General features: G+C 40.3%; 1 protein-coding gene across 1 annotated transcript in view; it reads left to right on the top strand.

The window, feature by feature from the left end:
- ANKFN1 (ankyrin repeat and fibronectin type III domain containing 1) overlaps positions 1 to 24,011 on the top strand; it is a 935,619-nt gene that overhangs the window by 188,135 nt on the left and 723,473 nt on the right. The window contains exon 3 of the mRNA XM_069752446.1: positions 22,386 to 22,580. Within this exon, the coding sequence (XP_069608547.1) occupies positions 22,386 to 22,580 (195 nt within the window). The remainder of the gene's footprint in view (positions 1 to 22,385; positions 22,581 to 24,011) is intronic.

Here is a 24,011-nt window from a genome sequence, read left to right as displayed (position 1 = left end):
AACTAGTTAATAGGTGCGGGCAGATCGCGATTCTGCCCTCGCCTATTACGGGCACATGTCAGCTGTTCAAAACAGCTGTCATGTCCCGGCTTTGATGCGGGCTCACCGCGGAGCCCTGCATCAAAGCAGGGGATCTGACCTCGGATGTACTATCCCGTCCGAGGTCAGAAAGGGGTTAATGGAGATGAGCTACTATATACGAGTGGAATTGAATTTTATTTTAATTTTACAAAAATCAGTATTTGACACTTTTTCCACTATATTTAGAAAATGTAATCTGCTGGCCACCATTTTCTCAACTTTAAAGGGCGATAAAATTGTTTTAAAAGTAAAACAAATCTGTATACTCGCCTTATCATTCATCTCTTGGGCTTCTCTGTTGCTATCACATGTCCGGTCATCTTCTGACTGCAGAAATTCTCACTGAAATTCATGGGTGGGACTTCCAAATCTAATGAAGCCTAGGATGGTTCTGCAAATGAACATTTAGGGTCACGGCACACATTATTATGTCATGACCTTTAAAACTCTACTGTGCCTCAGCGGATTTTAGAGTTAGCGGTGGCAATCAGAAGACGTGGTGAGAGGTGAGGACATCCAGGGCCGGACTGGCCATTTGGCAATTCTGGCAAATGGCAGAAGGGCCTGTCTGGTCATGGGCTGCCTTGTCCGCTATGTTGTTAACAGAATCGGTGTTCTCAAAACACCCATACTGTCAAGAGTTGTGTAGGAGCACAAAGTTGCTGGCTCCGTCACTTACCCCAGAAGGCCATGGGTATCATTAGAAATATTGGTCTTATAGTAAATCTTGCTTTCCTCCATCTAGGGTAATATTAGTAATATATCCCATGTGGTGCTTGGGGACGGGGACAACATGGGCCTGTGTGATTTTAAATGCCAGGGCTGACTTTCATCCCCAGTCCGTACCTGGGGACATCCTATATTTATTATGCTCTCACGTCTGGAGAAACCCTAGAACATGATATGGGACATTAAATAACTTTTCTGAGAATAGAATTTTCTGGAAAATCCAATAAATCAGACAAGTTGAAATTCTGCTTGATCCACTTGTCTCTAGTTAATAGATTATTCTAATCAATTTTCAAAAACAAATACATTTTTTGTGTAACTAGTAAAGATGTGCTAATCAGACCAAATTCAACTTTGCCTATTTGCATGGTCTTACCCAGGAAATTCGATTTGTGGAGAAGTCAGTATTTAAAAAAAAAAAATAGTTCACATATTTAGTATCACCGGATCTGGAATGACCCGACCTATAAAACTGTCACACTAGTTAACCCCTTAAGTGAAATTTAAATAAAAAAAGTGACAAAGCTTTTTCATCATACAGACGAACAAAAAGTGAAATAAAATGTGATGAAAAAGTTAAACGGAAATAAAAATGGTATCACTGAAAACGCCATCTTGTCTCAAAAAATAAGTCACAATACAGCTCTGTCAGCAGAGAAATAAAAAAGTTTGAGCTCTCAGAATAGAGTGATGCAAGCCAATTCTTTTTTCTATAAAATAGTTTTTATTGTGTAAAGGCGGCAGAATAATAAAAAATGATACAAATGTGGTATCGCTGTAATTGTACTGACCCAAAGAATAAAGATGTCTTATCACTTTTACCACATGGTGAACAACATAAAAAAACAGTTCCTGAATTGCTGGATTTTGTACATTTTGCCTCTCAAAAATCAGATAAAAAAGTGATCAAAAAATGTTATGTGAAGGTAGTACCAATAAAATCGACAGCCCGTCCCACAAAAAACAAGTTACCATGTGACTTTGTCAGTAGATATATAGAAAAATTATAGCTTTCAAAATATGGCGCTGAAAGTTTTTTCAATAAAAAGTGTTTTTAGTGTGTGATAAAATATAGATCTAAATCTGATATCGGTGTTATTGCACCGACTAGAACAATAAAGTCTTTTAATCACTTATACTGCACGAGGAATGGTGTAAAAAATAAATAAAACCAATTCTTGGCCAACTGTTGATTTGTTTATTATGCCTACCAAAGATCACAGTAAGACTCGGCTAACATTTATTTTCCGCTCTATGCAGAATATTTTGTGTTCTAAGCTGAGCAATTACACTGAAGTTCCTGGGTAAATCTATGTGTACATTTCTTCTAATGATAAACTATGGGCTCTGCTAGTCTTATGATCTGGCGGAGTTCATCTTTTGAACAATGCATGAAAGTGCGGTCAACTATAGTTTAGTGCTCTTCTTAACCCCTTTACCCCCAAGGGTGGTTTGCACGTTAATGACCGGGCCAATTTTTACAATTCTGACCACTGTCCCTTTGTGAGGTTATAACTCTGGAACGCTTCAACGGATCCCAGTGAATCTGACAATGTTTTCTTGTGACATATTGTACTTCATGACAATGGTAAAAATTCTTTGATAGTACCTGCGTTTATTTGTGAAAAAAACGGAAATTTGGGGAAAATTATGAAAATTTAGCAATTTTCCAACTTTGAATTTTTATGCAATTAAATCACAGAGATATGTCACACAAAATACTTAATAAGTAACATTTCCCACATGTATACTTTACATCAGCACAATTTTGGAACCAAAATTTTTTTAGTTATGGAGTTATAAGGGTTAAAAGTTGACCAGCAATTTCTCATTTCTACAACACCATTTTTTTTTAGGGACCACATCTCATTTGAAGTCATTTTGAGGGGTCTATATGATAGAAAATACCCAAGTGTGACACCATTCTAAAAACTACACCCCTCAAGGTGCTCAAAACCATATTCAAGAAGTTTATTAACCCTTCTGGTGCTTCACAGGAATTTTTTGAATGTTTAAATAAAAATGAACATTTAACTTTTTTTCACAAAAAAATTAATTCAGCTCCAATTTGTTTTATTCTACCAAGGGTAACAGGAGAAAATGGACCTCAAACATTGTTGTACAATTTGTCCTGAGTACGACAATACCCCATATGTGGGGGTAAACCACTGTTTGGGCGCATGGCAGAGCTCGGAAGCGAAGGAGCGCCATTTGACTTTTCAATGCAAAATTGACTGGAATTGAGATGGGACGCCATGTTTCGTTTGGAGAGCCCCTGATGTGCCTCAACATTGAAACCCCCCACAAGTGACACCATTTTGGAAAGTAGACCCCCTAAGGAACTTATCTAGAGGTGTGGTGAGCACTTTGACCCACCAAGTGCTTCACAGAAGTTTATAATGTAGAACCGTAAAAATAAAAAATCATATTTTTTCACAAAAATTAACTTTCCGCCCCCAATTTTTGATTTTCCCAAGGGTAAGAGAAGAAATTGGACCCCAAAAGTTGTTGTCCAATTTGTCCTGAGTACGCTGATACCCCATTTGTGGGGGTAAACCACTGTTTGGGCACATGGGAGAGCTCGGAAGGGAAGGAGCGCCGTTTGACTTTTCAATGCAAAATTGACAGGAATTGAGATGGGACGCCATGTTGCGTTTGGAGAGCCACTGTTGTGCCTAAACATTGAAACCCCACAAGTGACACCATTTTGGAAAGTAGACCCCCTAAGGAACTTATCTAGAGGTGTGGTGAGCACTTTGACCCACCAAGTGCTTCACAGAAGTTTATAATGCAGAGCCGTAAAAATAAAACAAAAATTATTTTTTTAGCCTTAACCCTAGCCCTAACCCTAGCCCTAACCCTAACCCTAGCCCTAACCCTAACCCTAGCCCTAACCCTAGCCCTAACCCTAACCCTAGCCCTAGCCCTAACCCTAGCCCTAGCCCTAGCCCTAACCCTAACCCTAACCCTAGCCCTAACCCTAACCCTAGCCCTAACCCTAGCCCTAACCCTAACCCTAACCCTAACCCTAGCCCTAGCCCTAACCCTAACCCTAGCCCTAACCCTTGCCCTAATGGAAAAATGGAAATAAATACATTTTTTTTATTTTTCCCTAACTAAGGGGGTGATGAAGGGGGGTTTGATTTACTTTTATAGCGGGTTTTTTAGCGGATTTTTATGATTGGCAGCCGTCACACACTGAAAGACGCTTTTTATTGCAAAAAATATTTTTTGCGTTACCACATTTTGAGAGCTATAATTTTTCCATATTTTGGTTCACAGAGTCATGTGAGGTCTTGTTTTTTGCGGGACGAGTTGTCATTTTTATTGGTAACATTTTCGGGCACGTTACATTTTTGATCGCTTTTTATTCCGATTTTTGTGAGGCAGAATTACCAAAAACCAGTTATTCATGAATTTCTTTTGGGGGAGGCGTTTATACCGTTCCGCGTTTGGTAAAATTGATAAATCAGTTTTATTCTTCGGGTCAGTACGATTACAGCGACACCTCATTTATATCATTTTTTTATGTTTTGGCGCTTTTATACGATAAAAACTATTTTATAGAAAAAATAATTATTTTTGCATCGCTTTATTCTCAGTACTATAACTTTTTTTTTTTTGCTGATGATGCTGTATGGCGGCTCGTTTTTTGCGGGACAAGATGACGCTTTCAGCGGTATCATGGTTATTTATATCTGTCTTTTTGATCGCGTGTTATTCCACTTTTTGTTCGGCGGTATGATAATAAAGCGTTGTTTTTTGCCTCGTTTTTTTTTTTTTTTTCTTACGGTGTTTACTGAAGGGGTTAACTAGTGGGCCAGTTTTATAGGTCGGGCCATTACGGACGCAGCGATACTAAATATGTTTACTTTTATTGTTTGTTTTTTTATTTAGATAAAGAAATGTATTTAGGGGAATAATATATATATTTTTTTTTTCATTATTTAGGAATATATTTTTTTATTTTTTTTTACACATTTTGAATTTTTTTTTTAACTTTTTTACATTGTCCCAGGGGGGGACATCACAGATCAGTGATCTGACAGTGTGCACAGCACTCTGTCAGATCACCGATCTGAGAGCAGTGCAGGCTGCTTCATAGTGCCTGCTCTGAGTAGGCTCTGTGAAGCCACCTCCCTCCCTGCAGGACCCGGATCCACGGCCATCTTGGATCCGGGCCTGGAACAAGCAGGGAGGGAGGTAAGACCCTCGCAGCAACGCGATCACATCGCGTTGCTGCGGGGGGCTCAGGGAAGCCTGCAGGGAGCCCCCTCCCTGCGCGATGCTTCCCTGCACATCGCGATCATGTTTGATCACGGTGTGCCGGATGTTAATGTGTCGGGAGCGGTCCGTGGCCCACCCCACCTCGACGGGACAGTACGTACGATGTCAGAAAGGGGTTAAAAAAGAAGAGCACCGTTGTACATAGGCCAGAATGAGTCCAGAATAACCCTGCTGCCTCATTATAATGAATGGACCTGTCAATGTTTTCACCTCAATCACGTCATTCGGAGATTTAGATGAAAACTCACATGTAAGTGCATAGCATTCAGTGCAGGATAAACGTGATTCAAAATGTTATGTAAAATGTCCCCAACAAAAGCTTCAATTCAATCCACAAGAAAAGCAAGTCCCTACTCAGGTCTGTCATCTGTTAATGGAAATATAGGGGGCTTCCACTTTACTGGTAGTACAAAGGCTCTGGAAAAGTGCTATGGCTCCTCACCCCCAAAATAAATCCAGCAAATTTTGCTCTCCCAAATCCAAATGCCCCCCTTCCTTCTCAGCCCCAGTGTGCCTAAACCACATTTAACATCCACGTTTGGTACTTCTGTAGCCATGAGGGCCTGCTTAATTTACAGCTGTGTGTCTCCAGGAGCAAGACCTTTGGCACAGCATACTAGGTACCACAAGATATGGGCAATACAACAAACTGGGCACTGCAATGAATGGGCACTACAATGGCAAATTTGCAGTATTCACTCAGCAACATCCATTGCTGCTCCTTTCTGGAAGACACATACAACGTCAAAATCATCACTTTATCTGTAGATAAATTCCCAGAGCGATGTAATTTCCAAAATGTGTTCACATGAGGGTGGATTCTGCTCTTCTGGCACTTAGGGGCTCTGTATATAGAGTCTGCAAACTATTCTACAAGTATTTGCTCCCCAAGAGTCTGTGGTCTAACACATCCGATTATCCCCTACATTTGGAACTATCAAGCCTAACTCGAATACCAATGTCTTCAGAACAGCTTACAGCCTGCAATGCCCCTGCTGTCATCTCACAGACACCCGAGCTGCTGTAACTCCCAAACTTACTGACTCCTTTCCCATTATCCTGTAGATGTAGAATGTAAGGATGCGAAGGCAGGGTCCTCACCCCCTCTGTACCTGTCCGTCATTATTAGTTTGGTCATTGTAATTTCTATTTGTGTTTTGCATTTAAACCTTCCTCATGTACAGCACCATGCAAAAAATGCTGCTCTAAAAAAATAGCAATGATAATCCTCGGCATGATGTTCCACCCAGTCTTCATCCCTGCCCTTCTTGCCTACAACTTGAGTACACAGCAGAAAGTTGCAGCAGTTGACATATGTGTATCATCATCATCAGAGTTGTGCTGCGGTATACTATGTGTGACTTTGTGGACACCCAGTAATTTTGTTTGTTGTATAGTGACAGGTTTTTTTTTTTAACTATGCCACAATATTGAGTTCAATTTGTTTAGTGAGATATCTTGGACAATTCTTTAGTGGTAGCCTAATGTGTATCCTGCCGACAAGTACCCAATGTGTATGGTCAGGTTCCGAGCACATGCTAATTGTAAAACTTTTTCTAAATCATGTTTTTTTAAATGTTTAATCCTTTTTTTTTTATGTAAGAAAATTTTTTGGTGTTAAAAAAGGGTAACTTTCATAATAGCCATTAGGCCTAAAAGAGACTCCTATTTAACCATAATGAGACTGTAGAAACATTATCTGTATAGAACAGGAAATAATGCCTATAATAAGGCCTTGTGATCAGTGTAAAAACTGCAAGATTTCAGTTTTTTTGTGAAATAATACATTTAAGATTAAAACCTGAATTAAATAATAAGTCATTTTTCATTTTAAAATGAAAATAAATATGTAATCATGAGCTCTAATCAACTACAGGAAATGTGAAGGAAATTTGTAGGATTATAAAAAGTAAAAAAAAAACATGGCTGGTATCTTCCAAACCATTTGCCATTAGAAATGGTCAAATTTCCCTCAAATTTCTACTAATTTTACTAATATCAGAATTGTTGAGAGATTTGATTTGCACAAATGCAGCTTAACAACAGTTTAAATTCTTCATAAGGTTGAGAAGGGTCTAAAAAGCAAGCTTATTCTTACCTGTCCTAGGCCTACAACTCACTTGTTTTGATACTACTGCAAGGCATCAAGGATAAGTGAGGGCCTCGAACTGGTAGCAATGGTTTTTATTATTCTTAAACCCCCTTTTTTCAGCCATCTGTTTATTAACTTTGGGGGAATGTGAGACCTCAGACCATAATAACTGTCTTTTAACATTTTTTTTCGGACGGATTTATATCAGACCATTCTTTCAGTCTTTTTGAGTAAATCTTTCCAAAATAAATTGGCATCTTCGACATCAACTGGCAAAAAGAAGCAGTCATATTTCCCAACTTCTCTAATAAGAGGGTTTAATCTACCAAAAAAATATATATCTTTGAACATTTGTCTTCCTTAGACATTGCTTGGGTGCAGACTTTATCTTCTATTACCATAGTAATGTATGGTATGTATATTATATTACAGCGCTATATTATGTTTTATAACATTACGACAGCATTTAGACAGGTGAAAAATGCATCTGTGGGATATGGATCTCGTCTGCCATCATTTTCTATGTTTTGAGAGCACGTATGTGCCTTGTCCAAACGTTACCCGTTGTGAATAACCTCAGACTTCATCAATGGAGGCTGCTGAGTGAGATGTTCCAAAGTGCATGTAAATAATAATCTGCCGTCTCACTTTTAATGTTATCCTTCTGAAGTCTGTTTTTTGCTTTCTTGCACTGCTTAAAGTGTATGTCAGATTAACTCAACAAAGTGACTGAAAAAACCTATAAAATACGTACTCTGTGCTGCCTCAGTAATGAGAGTTATGCACAGAACTCACCATTATCTAACCAGTCTATCAAGATTAATTGCTTATTATCAATTCGTCATAAATGATACAATAAGCGGCAATAGATTTTCTGAAAAAAAGGAAATACTTTTGTGTCATTTACTTTTCATTTCATTCCAACTATCCAAGATCACTTTCTACAGCATTGTCTGCCACAGTCATGTAATCACACTGGGTATTTATTAACTTTACAATATATTTTCTTGGGGGAAATCCAGTGTAGGACCACTTATTAGTGAAGAGCGAGGGTACTCGTTGCTCAGGTTTTTCCGAGCACTCTCGGGTGGTTTCCGAGTATTTATGACTGCTCCGAGATTTAGTTTTCCTCCCTGGATGATTTGCGACTGTTAGACAGTTTGATTACATGTGGGAATTCCCTAGCAACCAGGCAACCCCCACATGTACTCAACCTGGCTAATAGCTGTAAATCATTCAGCTGAGGAGATGAAAACTAAATCCCCGAACACTAACAAATACTCGGAGACCGCCCGAGCGTGATCGGGAAAACCTGAGCAATGAGTATACTCGCTCATCACTACCACTTATCAGATCTTACATCTTCACAGTATCTGGCATGACTGAATACTAACTTGAAATTAATTCCTGCCAAATATTGACATTATCACAATCCTGATTTTACTCTACTCTATGAATGATCATGGCGTGCCCCCCTTATCTGGGTCATGTTTTTATCTATTTAGAAATGATACAATATATAAATCAAGTAAAATTGTTACTACCTTGTACAAAACCTATTTTTTATCCTTTACGATGGGTATAAGCCATTTGTATATCTACTATATAAAGCTGAATGTGTGTGTGTGTGTGTATGTGTGTATGTCCGGGATTGGCATTTGCACCGTCGCAGCTACAGCCACAAAATTTTGCACAGTCACACGTCGGGACCCTGAGAGCGTCATAGGCTATATTGTGAGGCGAAATTTTAACCCCGCGCGTTCCAATTCACCAAACAATTTTGCCCCTATCTACATAATGGGGAAAAAAGTGAAAGGAAAAGTGTTGGAAGCGTCGCAGCTAGTGTTGAGCATTCCGATACCGCAAGTATCGGGTATCGGCCGATACTTGCGGTATCGGAATTCCGATACCGAGATCCGATACTTTTGTGGTATCGGGTATCGGTATCGGATACATAGAGATGTGTAAAATAAAGAATTAAAATAAAAAATATTGATATATTTACCTCTCCGGCGGCCCCTGGTGAGTCTGCGGGTAACCGGCAGGCTTCGTTGTTCAAAATCAGCTCTTTTAGGACCTGAGAAACACGTCCCAGCTTCTGATTGGTCGCGGGCCGCCCATGTGACCGCCACGCGACCAATCACAAGCCGCGACGTCACCGCAAGCTATTAGCACGCTCATTTTTGAAAAATGAGCGCGTTAATGACTTTCAAAGACGTAGCGGCTTGTGATTGGTCGCGGCCACGCGACCAATCACAAGCCGCTATGTCTTTCAAAGCCATTAACGCGCTCATTTTTAAAAATGAGCGCGTCAATAGCTTGCGGTGACGTCGCGGCTTGTGAGTGGTCGCTGCCACGAGACCAATCACAAGCCGCTATGTCTTTCAAAGCCATTAACGCGCTCATTTTTAAAAATGAGCGCGTCAATAGCTTGCGGTGACGTCGCGGCTTGTGATTGGTCGCGGCCGCGACCAATCACAACCCGCTACGTCTTTGAAAGCCATTAACGCGCTCATTTTTAAAAATGAGCGCGTTAATAGCTTGCGGTGACGTCGCGGCTTGTGATTGGTCGCGTGGCCGCGACCAATCACAAGCCGCTACGTCTTTGAAAGTCATTAACGCGCTCATTTTTCAAAAATGAGCGCGCTAATAGCTTGCGGTGACGTCGCGGCTTGTGATTGGTCGCGTGGCGGTCACATGGGCGGCCCGCGACCAATCAGAAGCCGGGACGTGTTTCTCAGGTCCTAAAAGCGCTGATTTTGAACAACGAAGCCTGCCGTTTACCCGCGCTGAGTTCAGGGGCCGCCGGAGAGGTAAATATATCAATATTTTTTATTTTTATTCTTTATTTTACACCTCCCTATGGATCCCAGGGCCTGAAGGAGAGTTTCCTCTCCTTCAGACCCTGGGAACCATGAGAATACCTTCCGATACTTGATGTCCCATTGACATGTATTGGTATCGGATATCGGTATCGGCGATATCCGATATTTTTCTAGTATCGGCCGATATTATCCGATACCGATACTTTCAAGTATCGGACGGTATCGCTCAACACTAGTCGCAGCTACAGCAACAAAATTTTGCACAGTCACAAGTCTGGACCCCGAGAGCGTCATAGGCTATGTTGTGAGGTGAAATATTAACCCCGCGCTTTCCAATTCACCAAACAATTTTGCCCCTATCTACATAATAGGGAAAAAAGTGAAAGGAAAAGTGTTGGAGGCGTCGCAGCTACAGAAACAAAATTTTGCACAGTCACACGTCGGGACCCTGAGAGCGTCATAGGCTTCGTTGTGAGGTGAAATTTTAACCCCGCGCGTTCCAATTCACCAAACAATTTTGCCCCTATCTACATAATGGGGAAAAAGTGAAAGGAAAAGTGTTGGAAGCGTCGCAGCTACAGCAACAAAATTTTGCACAGTCACACGTCTGGACCCCGAGAGCGTCATAGGCTATGTTGTGAGGTGAAATTTTAACCCCGTGCTTTCCAATTCACCAAACAATTTTGCCCCTATCTACATAATGGGAAAAAATGAAAGGAAAAGTGTAGGAGGCAAATTGACAGCTGCCAGATGTGAACAAGGGGGACTTAAAGAATGAGAGCGATGGCGCCAAAGAGTATATACCGTACAGTTGCTAACGTGGGGCCTCGACATGGGATACTCATCACACACGGGGATATGAACACACACAAAATGCGCCACACACTACCACGTGCTTGAACACATATTACCCTCAGCACACATTTCACCACAAATACACCAACCTCGCCACATAAAAGTCAAAACACAAAAGTCGCCACTCAAAACTCGCCACGCGCAGAACTCGCCACATGCAAAAACTAGGCTCTTGCAAAACTCGCCACAAGTGCAAAATTCTCCTCATGAAAAACTCGCCACATGCAAAACTTGCACACGCGGAAAAATTGCCACATGCACAAAAGTTGCAAAACATGCAAAAGTTGCCTCACACAAAACTTGCACATACTCAAAAGGCACCACACATAATACTCGCAACGCGCAAAACTTGCCATGCGCAAAACTTGCTGCACACAACTTGCTACACTAACCTGTCACATGTAACTCGACACACAAAAAGTTGCTACACGCATGTTACTACACAAAACTCATCTCACAAAAGTCGCTACATGCATGTCGCCACACGCAACTCAACACACACAACTTGACAAACGAAACTCGCCCTAAAACACACACAAGTCTGGTATTATCCTTCAAAAATAAAAATCTGATTAATAAGCAGACAAACTACAACAATTGCACCATGTAGGAAATACGGTAGCTGTCAGTCACATGACCTGTCTATTATGTGTATGTGTGAGCTAATATATACTGCCAGGGGGAGGGCTTCCTGTTGGCTGGGGATTTATCAGGCTGCCAATTTAGCTTACAAATACTGAGGTAAAAATACTGAGCAAATAACGTGTGAACGAGGTCTAATACAGGAGGAGATGACACACAGGTATATACTATATACAGGGGAGATGACACACAGATATATACTATATACAGGAGAGATGACACACAGGTATATACTATATAGAGGAGGAGATGACATATAGGTACATATATATACAGGAGGAGATGACCTACAGGTATATACTATATACAGGAGGAGATGACATACAGGTATATGCTATATATAGAAGATGACATGCAGGTATATACTATATGCAGGAGGAGATGACACTCAGATATATACTGTATACAGGGGAGATGACACACAGGTATATACTATATACAGGAGGAGATGACATACAGGTATATGCTATATATAGAAGATGACATGCAGGTATATACTATATGCAGGAGGAGATGACACTCAGATATATACTATATACAGGGGAGATGACACACAGGTATATACTATATACAGGAGGAGATGACATACAGGTATATACTATATATAGAAGGAGATGACATTCAGGTATATACTATATATAGGGGAGATGACACACAGCAGGTATATACTATATACAGGGGAGATGACATACAGAAATATACTATATACAGGAGATGACATACAGATGTATACTATATATAAGGGAGATGACAAACATGTATATACTGAGGTGATGAGGTGAAAATGAGAGGTGTGAGGTGAAAATGAAAAGGTGTGAGTGCAAAATGAGAGGAGTGAGGAAAAATAGTGGAGTGATCAGAAAATGACAGATGTGAGGTTGAAATGACAAGTGTTAGGGGGGAATGAGAGGAGTGAGGGAGAAAATGAGAGGTGTAAGGGAGAAAATGAGAGATATGAGGGGGAAAATGAAAGATGTGATTGGGAAAATGAGAGGCGTGATGGGAAAATAAGAGAAGTGACGTGCTATAACTAACCACAGATATTTACTATGCCCAGGCAACGCCGGGCTCTTCAGCTAGTCTAATATATAAAGCTGAATGTGTGTGTGTATGTGTGTATGTCCGGGATTGGCATCTGCACCGTCGCAGCTACGGTCACAAAATTTTGCACAGTCACACGTCTGGACCCCGAGAGCGTCATAGGCTATGTTGTGAGGCGAAATTTTAACCCCGTGGGTTCCAATTCACCAAACAATTTTGCCCCTATCTACATAATGGGGAAAAAAGTGAAAGGAAAAGTGTTGGAGGCGTCGCAGCTACAGCCATAAAATTTTGCACAGTCACACGTCTGGACCCTGAGAGCATCATAGGCTATGTTGTAAGGTGAAATTTTAACCCCGCGCGTTCCAATTCACCAAACAATTTTGCCCCTATCTACATAATGGGGGAAAAAGTGAAAGGAAAAGTGTTGGAGGCGTCGCAGCTACAGCCATCAAATTTTGCACAGTCACACGTCTGGACCCCGAGAGTGTCATAGGCTATGTTGTGAGGTGAAATTTTAACCCCGCGCTTTCTAATTCACCAAACAATTTTGCCCCTATCTACATAATGGGGAAAAATGAAAGGAAAAGTGTAGGAGGCAAATTGACAGCTGCCAGATGTGAACAAGGGGGACTTAAAGAATGAGAGCGATGGCGCCAAAGAGTATATACCGTACAGTTGCTAAGGTGGGGCCCCGACATGGGATACTCACCACACACGGGGATATGAACACACACAAAATGCGCCACACACTACCACATGCTTGAACACATATTACCCTCAGCACACATTTCACCACAAATACACCAACCTCGCCACATAAAAGTCGAAACACAAAAGTCGCCACTCAAAACTCGCCACGCGCAGAACTCGCCACATGCAAAAACTAGGCAATTGCAAAACTCGCCACAAGTGCAAAACTCACCTCATGGAAAACTCGCCACACGCAAAACTTGCACACGTGGAAAATTTGCCACATGCACAAAAGTTGCAACACATGCAAAAGTTGCCTCACACAAAACTTGCACATACTCAAAAGGCACCACACATAAAACTCACCACGCGCAAAACTCGCCATGCGCAAAACTTGCTGCAGACAACTTGCTACACTAACCTGTCACATGCAACTCGACACAAAAAAAGTTGCTACACGCATGTGGCCACACAAAACTCATCTCACAAAAGTCGCTACATGCATGTCGTCACACGCAACTCAACACACACAACTTGACAAACAAAACTCGCCCTAAAACACACACAAGTCTGGTATTATCCTTCAAAAATAAAAATCTGATTAATAAGTAGACAAACTACAACAAATGTACCATATAGGAAATAAGGCAGCTGTCAGTCACATGACCTGTCTATTATGTGTATGTGTGAGCTAATATATACTGCCAGGGGGAGGGCTTCCTGTTGGCTGGGGATATATCAGGCTGCCAATTTAGCTTACAAATACTGAGGTAAAAATACTGAGCAAATAACGTGTGAACGAGGTCTAATACAGGAGGAGATGACACACAGGTATATACTATATACAGGGGAGATGACACACAGATATATACTATATACAGGAGAGATGACACACAGGTATATACTATATAGTGGAGGAGATGACATACAGGTACATATATATACAGGAGGAGATGACATACAGGTATATACTATATACAGGAGGAGATGACATACAAGTATATGCTATATATAGAAGATGACATGCAGGTATATACTATATACAGGAGGAGATGACACACAGATATATACTATATACAGGGGAGATGACACACAGGTATATACTATATACAGGAGGAGATGACATACAGGTATATGCTATATATAGAAGATGACATGCAGGTATATACTATATACAGAAGGAGATGACACACAGATATATACTATATACAGGGGAGATGACACACAGGTATATAATAAATACAGGAGGAAATGACATACAGGTATATACTATATATAGAAGGAGATGACATTCAGGTATATACTATATATAGGGGAGATGACACACAGCAGGTAAATACTATATACAGGGGAGATGACATACAGGTATATACTATATACAGGAGATGACATACAGATGTATACTATATATAAGGGAGATGACAAACATGTATATACTGAGGTGATGAGGTGAAAATGAGAGGTGTGAGGTGAAAATGAAAAGTTGTGAGTGCAAAATGAGAGGAGTGAGGAAAAATAGTGGAGTGATCAGAAAATGACAGATGTGAGGTTGAAATGACAAGTGTTGGGGGGAATGAGAGGAGTGAGGGAGAAAATGAAAGGTGTGAGGGAGAAAATGAGAGATGTGAGGGGGAAAATGAAAGATGTGATTGGGAAAATGAGAGGCGTGATGGGAAAATAAGAGAAGTGAGGTGCTATAACTAACCACAGATATTTACTATGCCCAGGCAACGCCGGGCTCTTCAGCTAGTTTTTAATATACCTACAGTGGATCTAAAAAGTCTACACAACCCTTTAAAATGCCAGGTTTTTGTAATATACACAAAATGAGAATTAATTCTGAACTTTTTCCACTTTTAAGTTTTTGATGAGTTTTCTGACACTGGGTATTTTCACTGCTTCAAATCCAAAGAATCCTACAGTTCCAGCAGAGTGGATGGGATTTCTATATGTTAACTGACTTGTACTGAATGTAGAAAATCCACGAGTGAAAAACGCTTATGCGCTTTAGGTGCGAAAATGCGTCAACAACACCATGTAAACCTCTCATTGCTGTATCAATAAAGTTTTGTCAAATACCAGGAAATATTAAAAATAAGGCAGTTTTGTTTAAAACATACCATCAAAAAAACAAAAAATGCAGCTTAAAAACGTGATAAAAACATGTAAAAAACCCACTCGAAAAAACTCAAGTAACTTAATTTACTGAGAAAGTGCAGATGTGGTAATAAAATCTGCAACATCAAAAACTCACCAAACACTTATCATAAGAACATTGCCTTAATGTCATTCATAATCTGTACAAAGTTATCTGTCATGAGGGAAGTACAAACATTTTTCCAAGTCACTAGACATACCATGGAACACTGAAAGAAGTTATGAAGAAGTGGCTTAAATTTGGCACAACAGTGACATTGCCGAGAACTGAACGTCCCTCAAAAATTGATGAAATGACAAGAAGAAAAATGGTCCAAGAGGCTGCCAAGAGGCATAGAGCAATATTGAAGGAGCTGCAGAAAGTTCTGTTAAGTACGGGTTGTTTACCTTTGGGGTAGGTTGGCAAGATGGAAGCCTTTTTTTTACAAAGATAAACTTACATGCATGGCATATTATCATCTGATGAGCCCAAGGTTGAACTTTTTGGCCATAATTTCAAAGCATAGGTTTAGAGAAAACAGTTTGCATCACTAAAATAACACCACACAGAAATGTGAATCATGATAGAGGCAGCATTATGCTTTGGTGCTGTTTTTCGGCATCTGGAACTGAGGCTTCAGTCAAGGTAGAGGCCATTATGAACAGTTCAAAATATCAGTCAATGTTGCATCAAAACCTTCAGTCCTCTGTGAAAAAGTTGAAGATGAAGAGGAATTTCCTCTTTCAGCATGATAACAATCTTAGGCATACCTCCAAATAAACAAAGAATGGCTTAGCCAGAAGAAGATTATTGTTTTTGAATGGCCTAGCCTGAGCCCAGTCCGGAAACCAATTGAAAATCTGTGTTACCCTATAGTGAAACATAATGGTGACAGTGTCCATATGTGGGGCTGTTGCTGGTGTCGGGGAGCTACATTTCATTGATGGTATCATAAATTCACATATGTACTGGTCTATATTGAAAGAGAAGATGTTACCATCACTTCATGCCCTTAGTAGACATGCACTTTTAATCATGAGAATGACCTAAAATAGACATGTTGCATTTTTGAAGAAGAATAGGTTGAGGATGATTTAGTGAGCTAGTATGCCTTTTGATTTGAAACCAACTGAAACACCAATGGAAATAGGTAGATGTCACCAAATTGTTCATTCCTTGCCTAAAAGGTGCCGTACTTAAAAATTCTGGAGGTCATACAAAGTACTAGATGTAGTATTTTTTTACGCTGGTATATTCAGTTTTGCATCATTTAATTTAATTAAATCTGAACATTTTCTAATGAAAAAATTACATTATTAACCTTACTTTCATGCTATGGGTTAAAAAAAATATTCTATGGAACTCAGTCTTGTCAAAATCTTGGAAATTGTATTAGTGTTCAGTAAGATATTAATGAAACGCTAACTTTTCAAATGGGCTGTACTCATTTATGTTTAGGACTGTATATATTAGGGCGCTACAAATGGACCAGGTACTTTTTTATGTCACAAACCATATATTTTTCTATACTCTTTATATGTGATGGCACTTCACAGTCAGGGCAGTCACATTTTGGAATATTTTACTGCAGGGGCAAGGCCATTGTCAGCACCAATCAGATTTGGTCATATGTCTGTTACCAGTAAATTTAATGAGAGATGAGTCTAAGAAAACATGCTGTTAATTTTGAGACCCAAAGCTCAAAGGCCACATACACCCGAAGCCAACTCTGGGAAGAGGTAAAAATGCAAAATAGCAATTTAGGGGTGTTTACCTTAAATTTATTGCAAAAATGTCTACATTAAGGAAAAAATGCCCACTATTGTCTTGGGATTTTTTATTATGCTCACTCTATGTCTAATTTTAATTGATAGGTCATCAAGACAGCTAAGTAGGAAAAGATGACCAACCTCTTCTTACTAGCAGTCATTTCTCTACATTGACAATATCAATTATTCTATTTATTGACTGCAGAGTTATCATCTCATGCTATACATGGCTGACTTCCTTGGCCTTAAATTGTAGCTATGGGATTAAGCTTGAGATTTTACCACCCATGTCTAGTTATCTTCAAAGTCTGTAGACAATGAAATGCTTGTTCTGGATCATCAAGCATCAAACCTTCCATTGGCTCTGTATCATAAACTTTATATGAAAGATTTGGCAGTCAATCCAGACTAATTCACAGCCAGAAGTAATTTGTGCAGTCGAACCATAAAAACTTGCTTTTCAGCATCTTGTTTCAATATTATGTAGCCATGCATTGATCTCCATTTGACGTTGGAAATACGATGTCAATAATTTATTTATACTATTAATATCTGATTTCAAAGCATTATTCGAACGGAAAAACTTTATTACTTTTTTCTTTTTCTTCATTTTATTTAAGCTTAACAAAAGGACTGTCCAAAGTTGAAGTTAAAAGAAAATTATTTTGAATTACTTAATCAGTGTGAATAATTTCAAGCAAATATTCATTTTAGGGATCCTACACTTTTATTAGTGGGATTAATATGATAATTATTAGCAGTGGGGGTATTTTAATAATGCCAAATTTATTTATAAGCAGAATACAGGCTTCCACCTATAGTAATATATATTCTGATGTTAGAGATGAATGCAATTTTTCTTTTATAGACTCTGTGAATTGAAAACACTTTTGTGACTATATTTGCAAAATGTTTGCATTGTATTTTCTGTAACCCCTTTCTGCCAGCTGACGGAATAGTACATTATCTGGCAGATCCCCTGCTTTGAGGTGGGCTCCGGCGGTGAGCCCACCTCAAAGCCGGGACATGTCAGCTGTTTTGTACAGCTGACATGTGCACGCAATGAGCGTGAGCAGAATCGCGATCCGCCTGCGCCCATTAACTAGTTAAATGCTACCATCAAAAGCTGACAGCGGCATTTACCTAGCGCTCCCAGCCACGCGGCCGGAAATGCTCGCACCGCTGACCCCGTCACATGATCGGGGGTCATCGGTGCATTGCCATAACAACCAGAGGTCTCCTTGAAACCTCTATGGTTGTTGATGGCTGATTGCTTTGAGCGCCACCCTGTGGTCGGCGTTCAAATCACACCTGCATTTCTGCTACATAGAGGTGATCTGTGCTTCACCTCTATGTAGCAGAGCCGATCATGTAGTGCATGCTTCTAGCCTCCTATGGAGGCTATTGAAGCATGCAAAAATAAAAAAAAAGTGTTTAAAAACGTAAAAAAAATAAAAAAAATATAAAAGTTCAAATCACCCCCTGTTAGGAGTCGAGTTTCCTCTGCTGCACAGGGGGAATCTTGATCCGTCTCCGCTGCGGTTTCCCATTCTTATCCAGCCGCAGTGGAGTCTGCTCAGCAGGGACGTCGATCCCAGCGTCTCGCTCAGTCTGACTCTGTGCGAAGAGTTACTGCTGCTTTTCCTGCTTCTGCCATTGAAGCCAGTGCTGGGCAGCGGCGAGTGGACGTTTCTGGATCTAAGTCCTACTTTTCTCTGTCTGAGCATGCCCAGGGCAGGATCTCCTGTTGGAGATCGAGGGTCACATGCTCAGGTACTGCAGCACATATCCCATTGGTCCTTTTGGCAGGTCCTGAAAGAGCAAAACTTCTGTAGCTGTTTCCTGTGCTGCAGCTATATAAACTGCACATGACCGCACGGCCATGCGCTAGTATTGTCTTGTAAATATGTGTGTGTGTTGTGAGTGAAAGTCGCTCTTTAAATAACCCTCCCTATTGAATGTCTGTTCGCGGAAGGTGTATGTTTGCTATCTAGCGTCCGACTTATCCAACAGCACGAAACACACATTACAGCTACCAGTTGCTGTGTCTGCCAGTACGGCGCTGTGCGCTTGCTCTGCGCTTTCCTGACCCAAGCCTGGGTGGTTAGTGGCGTCCGTCAGTGCGGCACCGCACGCATTCTTGTGCCTTAATATAATTATTTATGTTCCTCTGACACACCCAGTTGCGGTGTTGTGCCAGCAAGTGTCTAATCGGACTTCAATCCTGTGTAGGGGTTGAGTCCGCTGACTTCTTGCTCGCGCTTTATGTGCGGTACTGCGGTCCTGTGACGCAACAGGATCGCTTCCTTCACGCAGGGTGAAGCTAACCCATGTGTGTATACTTAGTACCGCCATATAGTCCGTCTTACTAGCAGCAGGGTCTTTTACCTGCACGGTGGACCTCGGACTGCGAACGCACCTAATACCATAACATCTGATTCTTGGTGCGTTCCGCCAGTCCCTAACACCCCCTTTGGTCCCAATCAAAATAAAACAATAAAAAAAATCAAACCTACACATACTTGGTATTGCCGCATTCAGAATCGCCCAATCTATAAAAAAAAACAAAGGATTAACCTGATCGCTAAATGGCGTATCCATCCCGCAAAAAATAAGCCCTCACATGGCCATATTGATGAAAAATAAAAAAGTTATGGTTCTGGGAAGGAGAAGAGCGAAAAATGAAAACGAAAAAACGAAAAAAGCTCCAGGGGTGAAGGGGTTAAAATAATTATCCCAAATTACAAACAGGAATTAAATGATCTATTAAAAGAAAGGACACATTTTAGGCATTAGTTGTCCAGTCTCTATTGATCCTCATAGTAAAAAAAAAATAACTTGTGTGCTTTAGCTGTCAATAGAATTTAACTTTGAAAATAATTTGTATTTTTTTTTTATCTAAGTGCATAGTTAACAATTCGTAGCAAAATAAATACAAATGTTACGAGTGTGTCACGCCAACCTGGGAGATCTGGGGGTAGAAGTTCACTGTGTATTGTAAATCGCAGATTTTCCATTTAGCCTCTGTATTTGGATCCCATATTAATTGAATTTGTTTTCCTTTGGTGCTGAAAAGGTTAACAACCCTTTCTATGTTGGTCAGAAACATGCAGTTCCATTTCAGCTGCTCCCGATCTGGTTGTTAGCTTTCCTATTAAAGCTGGCCAGACCCTCTCTGCCAGTGACACCTCTGCTTCCTTACTTTGCTGAATAGGAATTTGTTGTTACTTTTGGAGATTCATCTTCCTCTGCGGTGTCATTAAGCTAAGTGTTTTGAAGAGAAGTAGTTGTTAGAAGTGTTCTGTTGTAAGTGTGTGTTTATCTTCTGGTCCCTGGTTTCCATTTAGTTTATTCCTCCCTGTCCCTATCCTCCTCCCTATTGTTGGTGTGTGCTTTTGTATGTGAAAGGGTTTATGTTATCCCTGTTTTGTCTTGTGTCTTGGGGTGGGGGAGGGGATAGACCAGGGATCAACATGAGAATGTGTAGGTCGAAGACTCGGGCCTCTATACCATCAATAGTACTGAGACAGGGATATTTAGGGTTCCAGTTCAAGGAATATTTTGAGGGCCCCCTTCCCTAACTAACAAATTTATATCATGTGAAAAAGTTAGCTTCCCTTCTATACTGAAATGGAGCATGTCATTAGATTCACTTTGCCAAAACGACAGGCAGCATGAATCAAACACTGGCTGTGAGATTGCAGAGGATTTCAGAGAGAGACTAATTGTAAATGTCAGCCAGGAACTATGTATCTCTGATGATTGGTGTAAGGCAAGTCTAGCCAAGCCAGATTCTCATCACCCCGATCTAGATGGATCTCTCACTATGTCTGTACAGAGTGAAGGGCCTGCCCATCAAAAGGAATTGGGTGGTCGAGAATCCAATCAGGGACCTGCCTTGGACTACTCATCCTATACACATGGCTGGCATTTTAAAACATGTTTACTTTGAAAAGTCACATTATCTTAGAGTAAAACATTCCTGACTGAAATTGCACAGCCAGTGTTTCATTCGTGCCAGTGGTAGGGGCAGCATGAATCTGATGACATGTTTCCTTTAAAGGAAACCTATCATTAAAAGATGACCGAGCATTTAAATAATTGTTTTCCTTCCTATACACCTAGATTACATGTTTCTCATTTACATTTTAATATCTATAGTACATAAGTACTGAAATATTACAGCTTTATTAAAGAGATGTTCACTTATCAGTGACATTGCACAGTGTACTTATAATCTACAGAACATAGATATATATACATATATATATATATATATATATATATATATATATATATATATATATATATATATGCTGTATATAATGTTTAAAGAAGCGTTCCAATCAAAATGAGTATGGTATTAATATATTACATTCATCATATTATACGGCACTCTGTACTGTGCATACAATTGCTCATTTTGCTTTTCTCTAAAGTTAATTCTTCTCTTTTTCATTAAGTCTATGACATCACATGAATAAAATCTGACTAGTTAAATCTTTCTAATCCTTCTTTTTTTCCCTGAATAACTCACTAGTCACTGCAAAATTCCCTGGTAGGGGGAGGAGGGAGCAGTTCGGTCAGGAATTGAAGAGGAGAATGATAAAAGCAGGGAAAAGAGATTTCTTGTTTCTACATAGAGGAGAGATAAGAGAAGAATTAGTTGGGTAGAAAGGCAAAATGAGCAATTGTAAGTACACAGTCCTATATAATATCATGATTGCAGTATATTAAGTGGAGAAAAAATTTGATGGGAAGAGTGCTTCTTTAAGTCATGCTCTGGCGAATTCAAGATATCTTTTTATAAAATGGATGGACATTCATCTGAATAGCTGCCACATGAATACTTCATGTGACTACATAACAATGTCTAGCTGGTGGTGGCGTCACCTGGCATAGACAGCTGTAGTCAAGGGTGGTACCCATTTGTTCAGCTATACCCCATGGAGCTGCATTTTGAAAGTGCTTTTTTCTGATTGGACAACCACTTTATATGACTTGCTGAACCATCTTTTACTACTCTGACGTCAGGAAATTTTGCCTTTTTTTTGCAAAACTGTTGTAATTTTAGAAATATCGGTTAGTTTTTTGTTGCTGTTCCTGCCGCTGTATCTCTAGAAGGTTTATGTAAAGGCTTTGACTGTGTTTTAGATAAATGTCTAGCTAGTTTTGCGAGGACACGTATGTTAACGGAAGAATATAAAATTTCTGTCCCTTGGTTGTTTTTACAGTTGTTAGCCTGGAATCCAGATCCATGCACCTGAATTCTTTAGTAGAAGAAGCCCAGATGAGGATGAGTGAATTGTCTGTAAAAATACAAAATGAAGGATTGGGAGTAGACAGCACAGATAGAGAGAAGCTGCTTAAATCCTGGGAGTGGAGATATCGCCTATATAAAAGGATGAAGACTGGTTACGAATATGCACGTAAGTAGTTTTTCTCTTAAATATGAACCCATCCAGGCTTAAATTATTCTATTGTTTTCCAATTATGTCATGATCCGTTCCAGGGTTTATTCCTGTCTGCCCTTTTTCCGGGTGGATCATGACAAGGGTTAACTTTGCTCTGCCTCATTCTGGGTTCAGGTGTGCTATTTAGCTCCGATGCATCCTGCTGGCGGTGTCAGTTACAGTTCTTCCTTTGGCGTGTGAACTTGACTCTGGTAGCTCTTGATCTGTCCTGCTGTGATCCCTGACTTGCCCCCTGTCTGTTGACTCCCTCTGTCTACCCTTTTCCCAGTGTTTCCCTGTTTATTGGCTTTATTCTCTGGTTTTTTGCTTGGTTCGTATTCGGACTCGCTTCTGCCTTCTTGTCTTATCCGCTTCTGACCGTTGCTGAACCCCCTGTTCTTGACCACTATACTGCTGCTACTATTGGTACTTCTGCTTCTAACTTTTTTTTTACTCGGCTTGTCTGACCACTCTCTCGTTGCTTGGTGGCGTCTGTGCTGCTGCTCTGTGTGTGCAGTCTCACTTCCCTCTCAAGCTCCCCCTGGTGGAGGTTGCGCTATACTGCACTGCAGCAGCATGACAAATTATAGCTGCGTTTTTGCTCTATTTTTCATGGGAATTTAAACATTTTATGTAAAGTAAAGGAATGTGCATCTCACTGCTGAGATTTTATTGCAAAATGCATGTCTTCAAAGTCTTCTGCTCCTCCGATAAGCACACTTGCCCTCTACTGCTTACAGTAAATGACAATCCCAGTTTGCTGAGAAGTACAGTACTTCTGTCTAGTGAGTGCATCATGAAAAGAGGGTGTTTAAACATGACACCTTCTGGATAAAGTATTGTATACAACACCCACAAGGAGAGAAAGCAGATAAAATGTAATCCCAGTGATCTATATTACTTCTATACATTTTGAATTCTCTAGGGTGAATACAATGGAAAAGTGAGTATAGATTCTTGGTATTAATAATTAAACAGTTGTGCCATAACTTTTATATTAAATATCTATCCTTAGGCCAGATTAGCAATGTTGTGATGAACGAGCTGAGAGAATCAATAGGCCAATTCGACCTGCAAGACAAGAAAAAAGCCTTTTATTATACTCACCTACCAGGTGGTCTGGTCCTATGAGCATCTCTCGTCCTGATCCGGCACCTCCTCTCTTCTCGCAATCGCCATCTTCCTGCACCGCTTTCTGTGGATGAAGTGTCATGCGTCATCCACACAGTGTCCATGCACTCTAGGGTTATATACACCCCACACAAAAAGAGCTTCATGCCAAAAAGAAGCAAGCAACTGTTTTGTGGGATTTAGACGTAGATGTTTCTAGGTGTCTGGTTTTATTCAGTTTCTCAGGCACTTGGAATATGTAAGGGCGGGCGGGGGGGTTCTGTGTAAACTTGCTAC

The sequence above is a fragment of the Ranitomeya imitator genome, chromosome 2 (genome assembly GCF_032444005.1).
Source record: "Ranitomeya imitator isolate aRanImi1 chromosome 2, aRanImi1.pri, whole genome shotgun sequence".
Taxonomy (NCBI): domain Eukaryota; kingdom Metazoa; phylum Chordata; class Amphibia; order Anura; family Dendrobatidae; genus Ranitomeya; species Ranitomeya imitator.
Note: the sequence above shows the minus strand (reverse complement) of the source record. Positions and strands in the feature narration are given on the sequence as shown.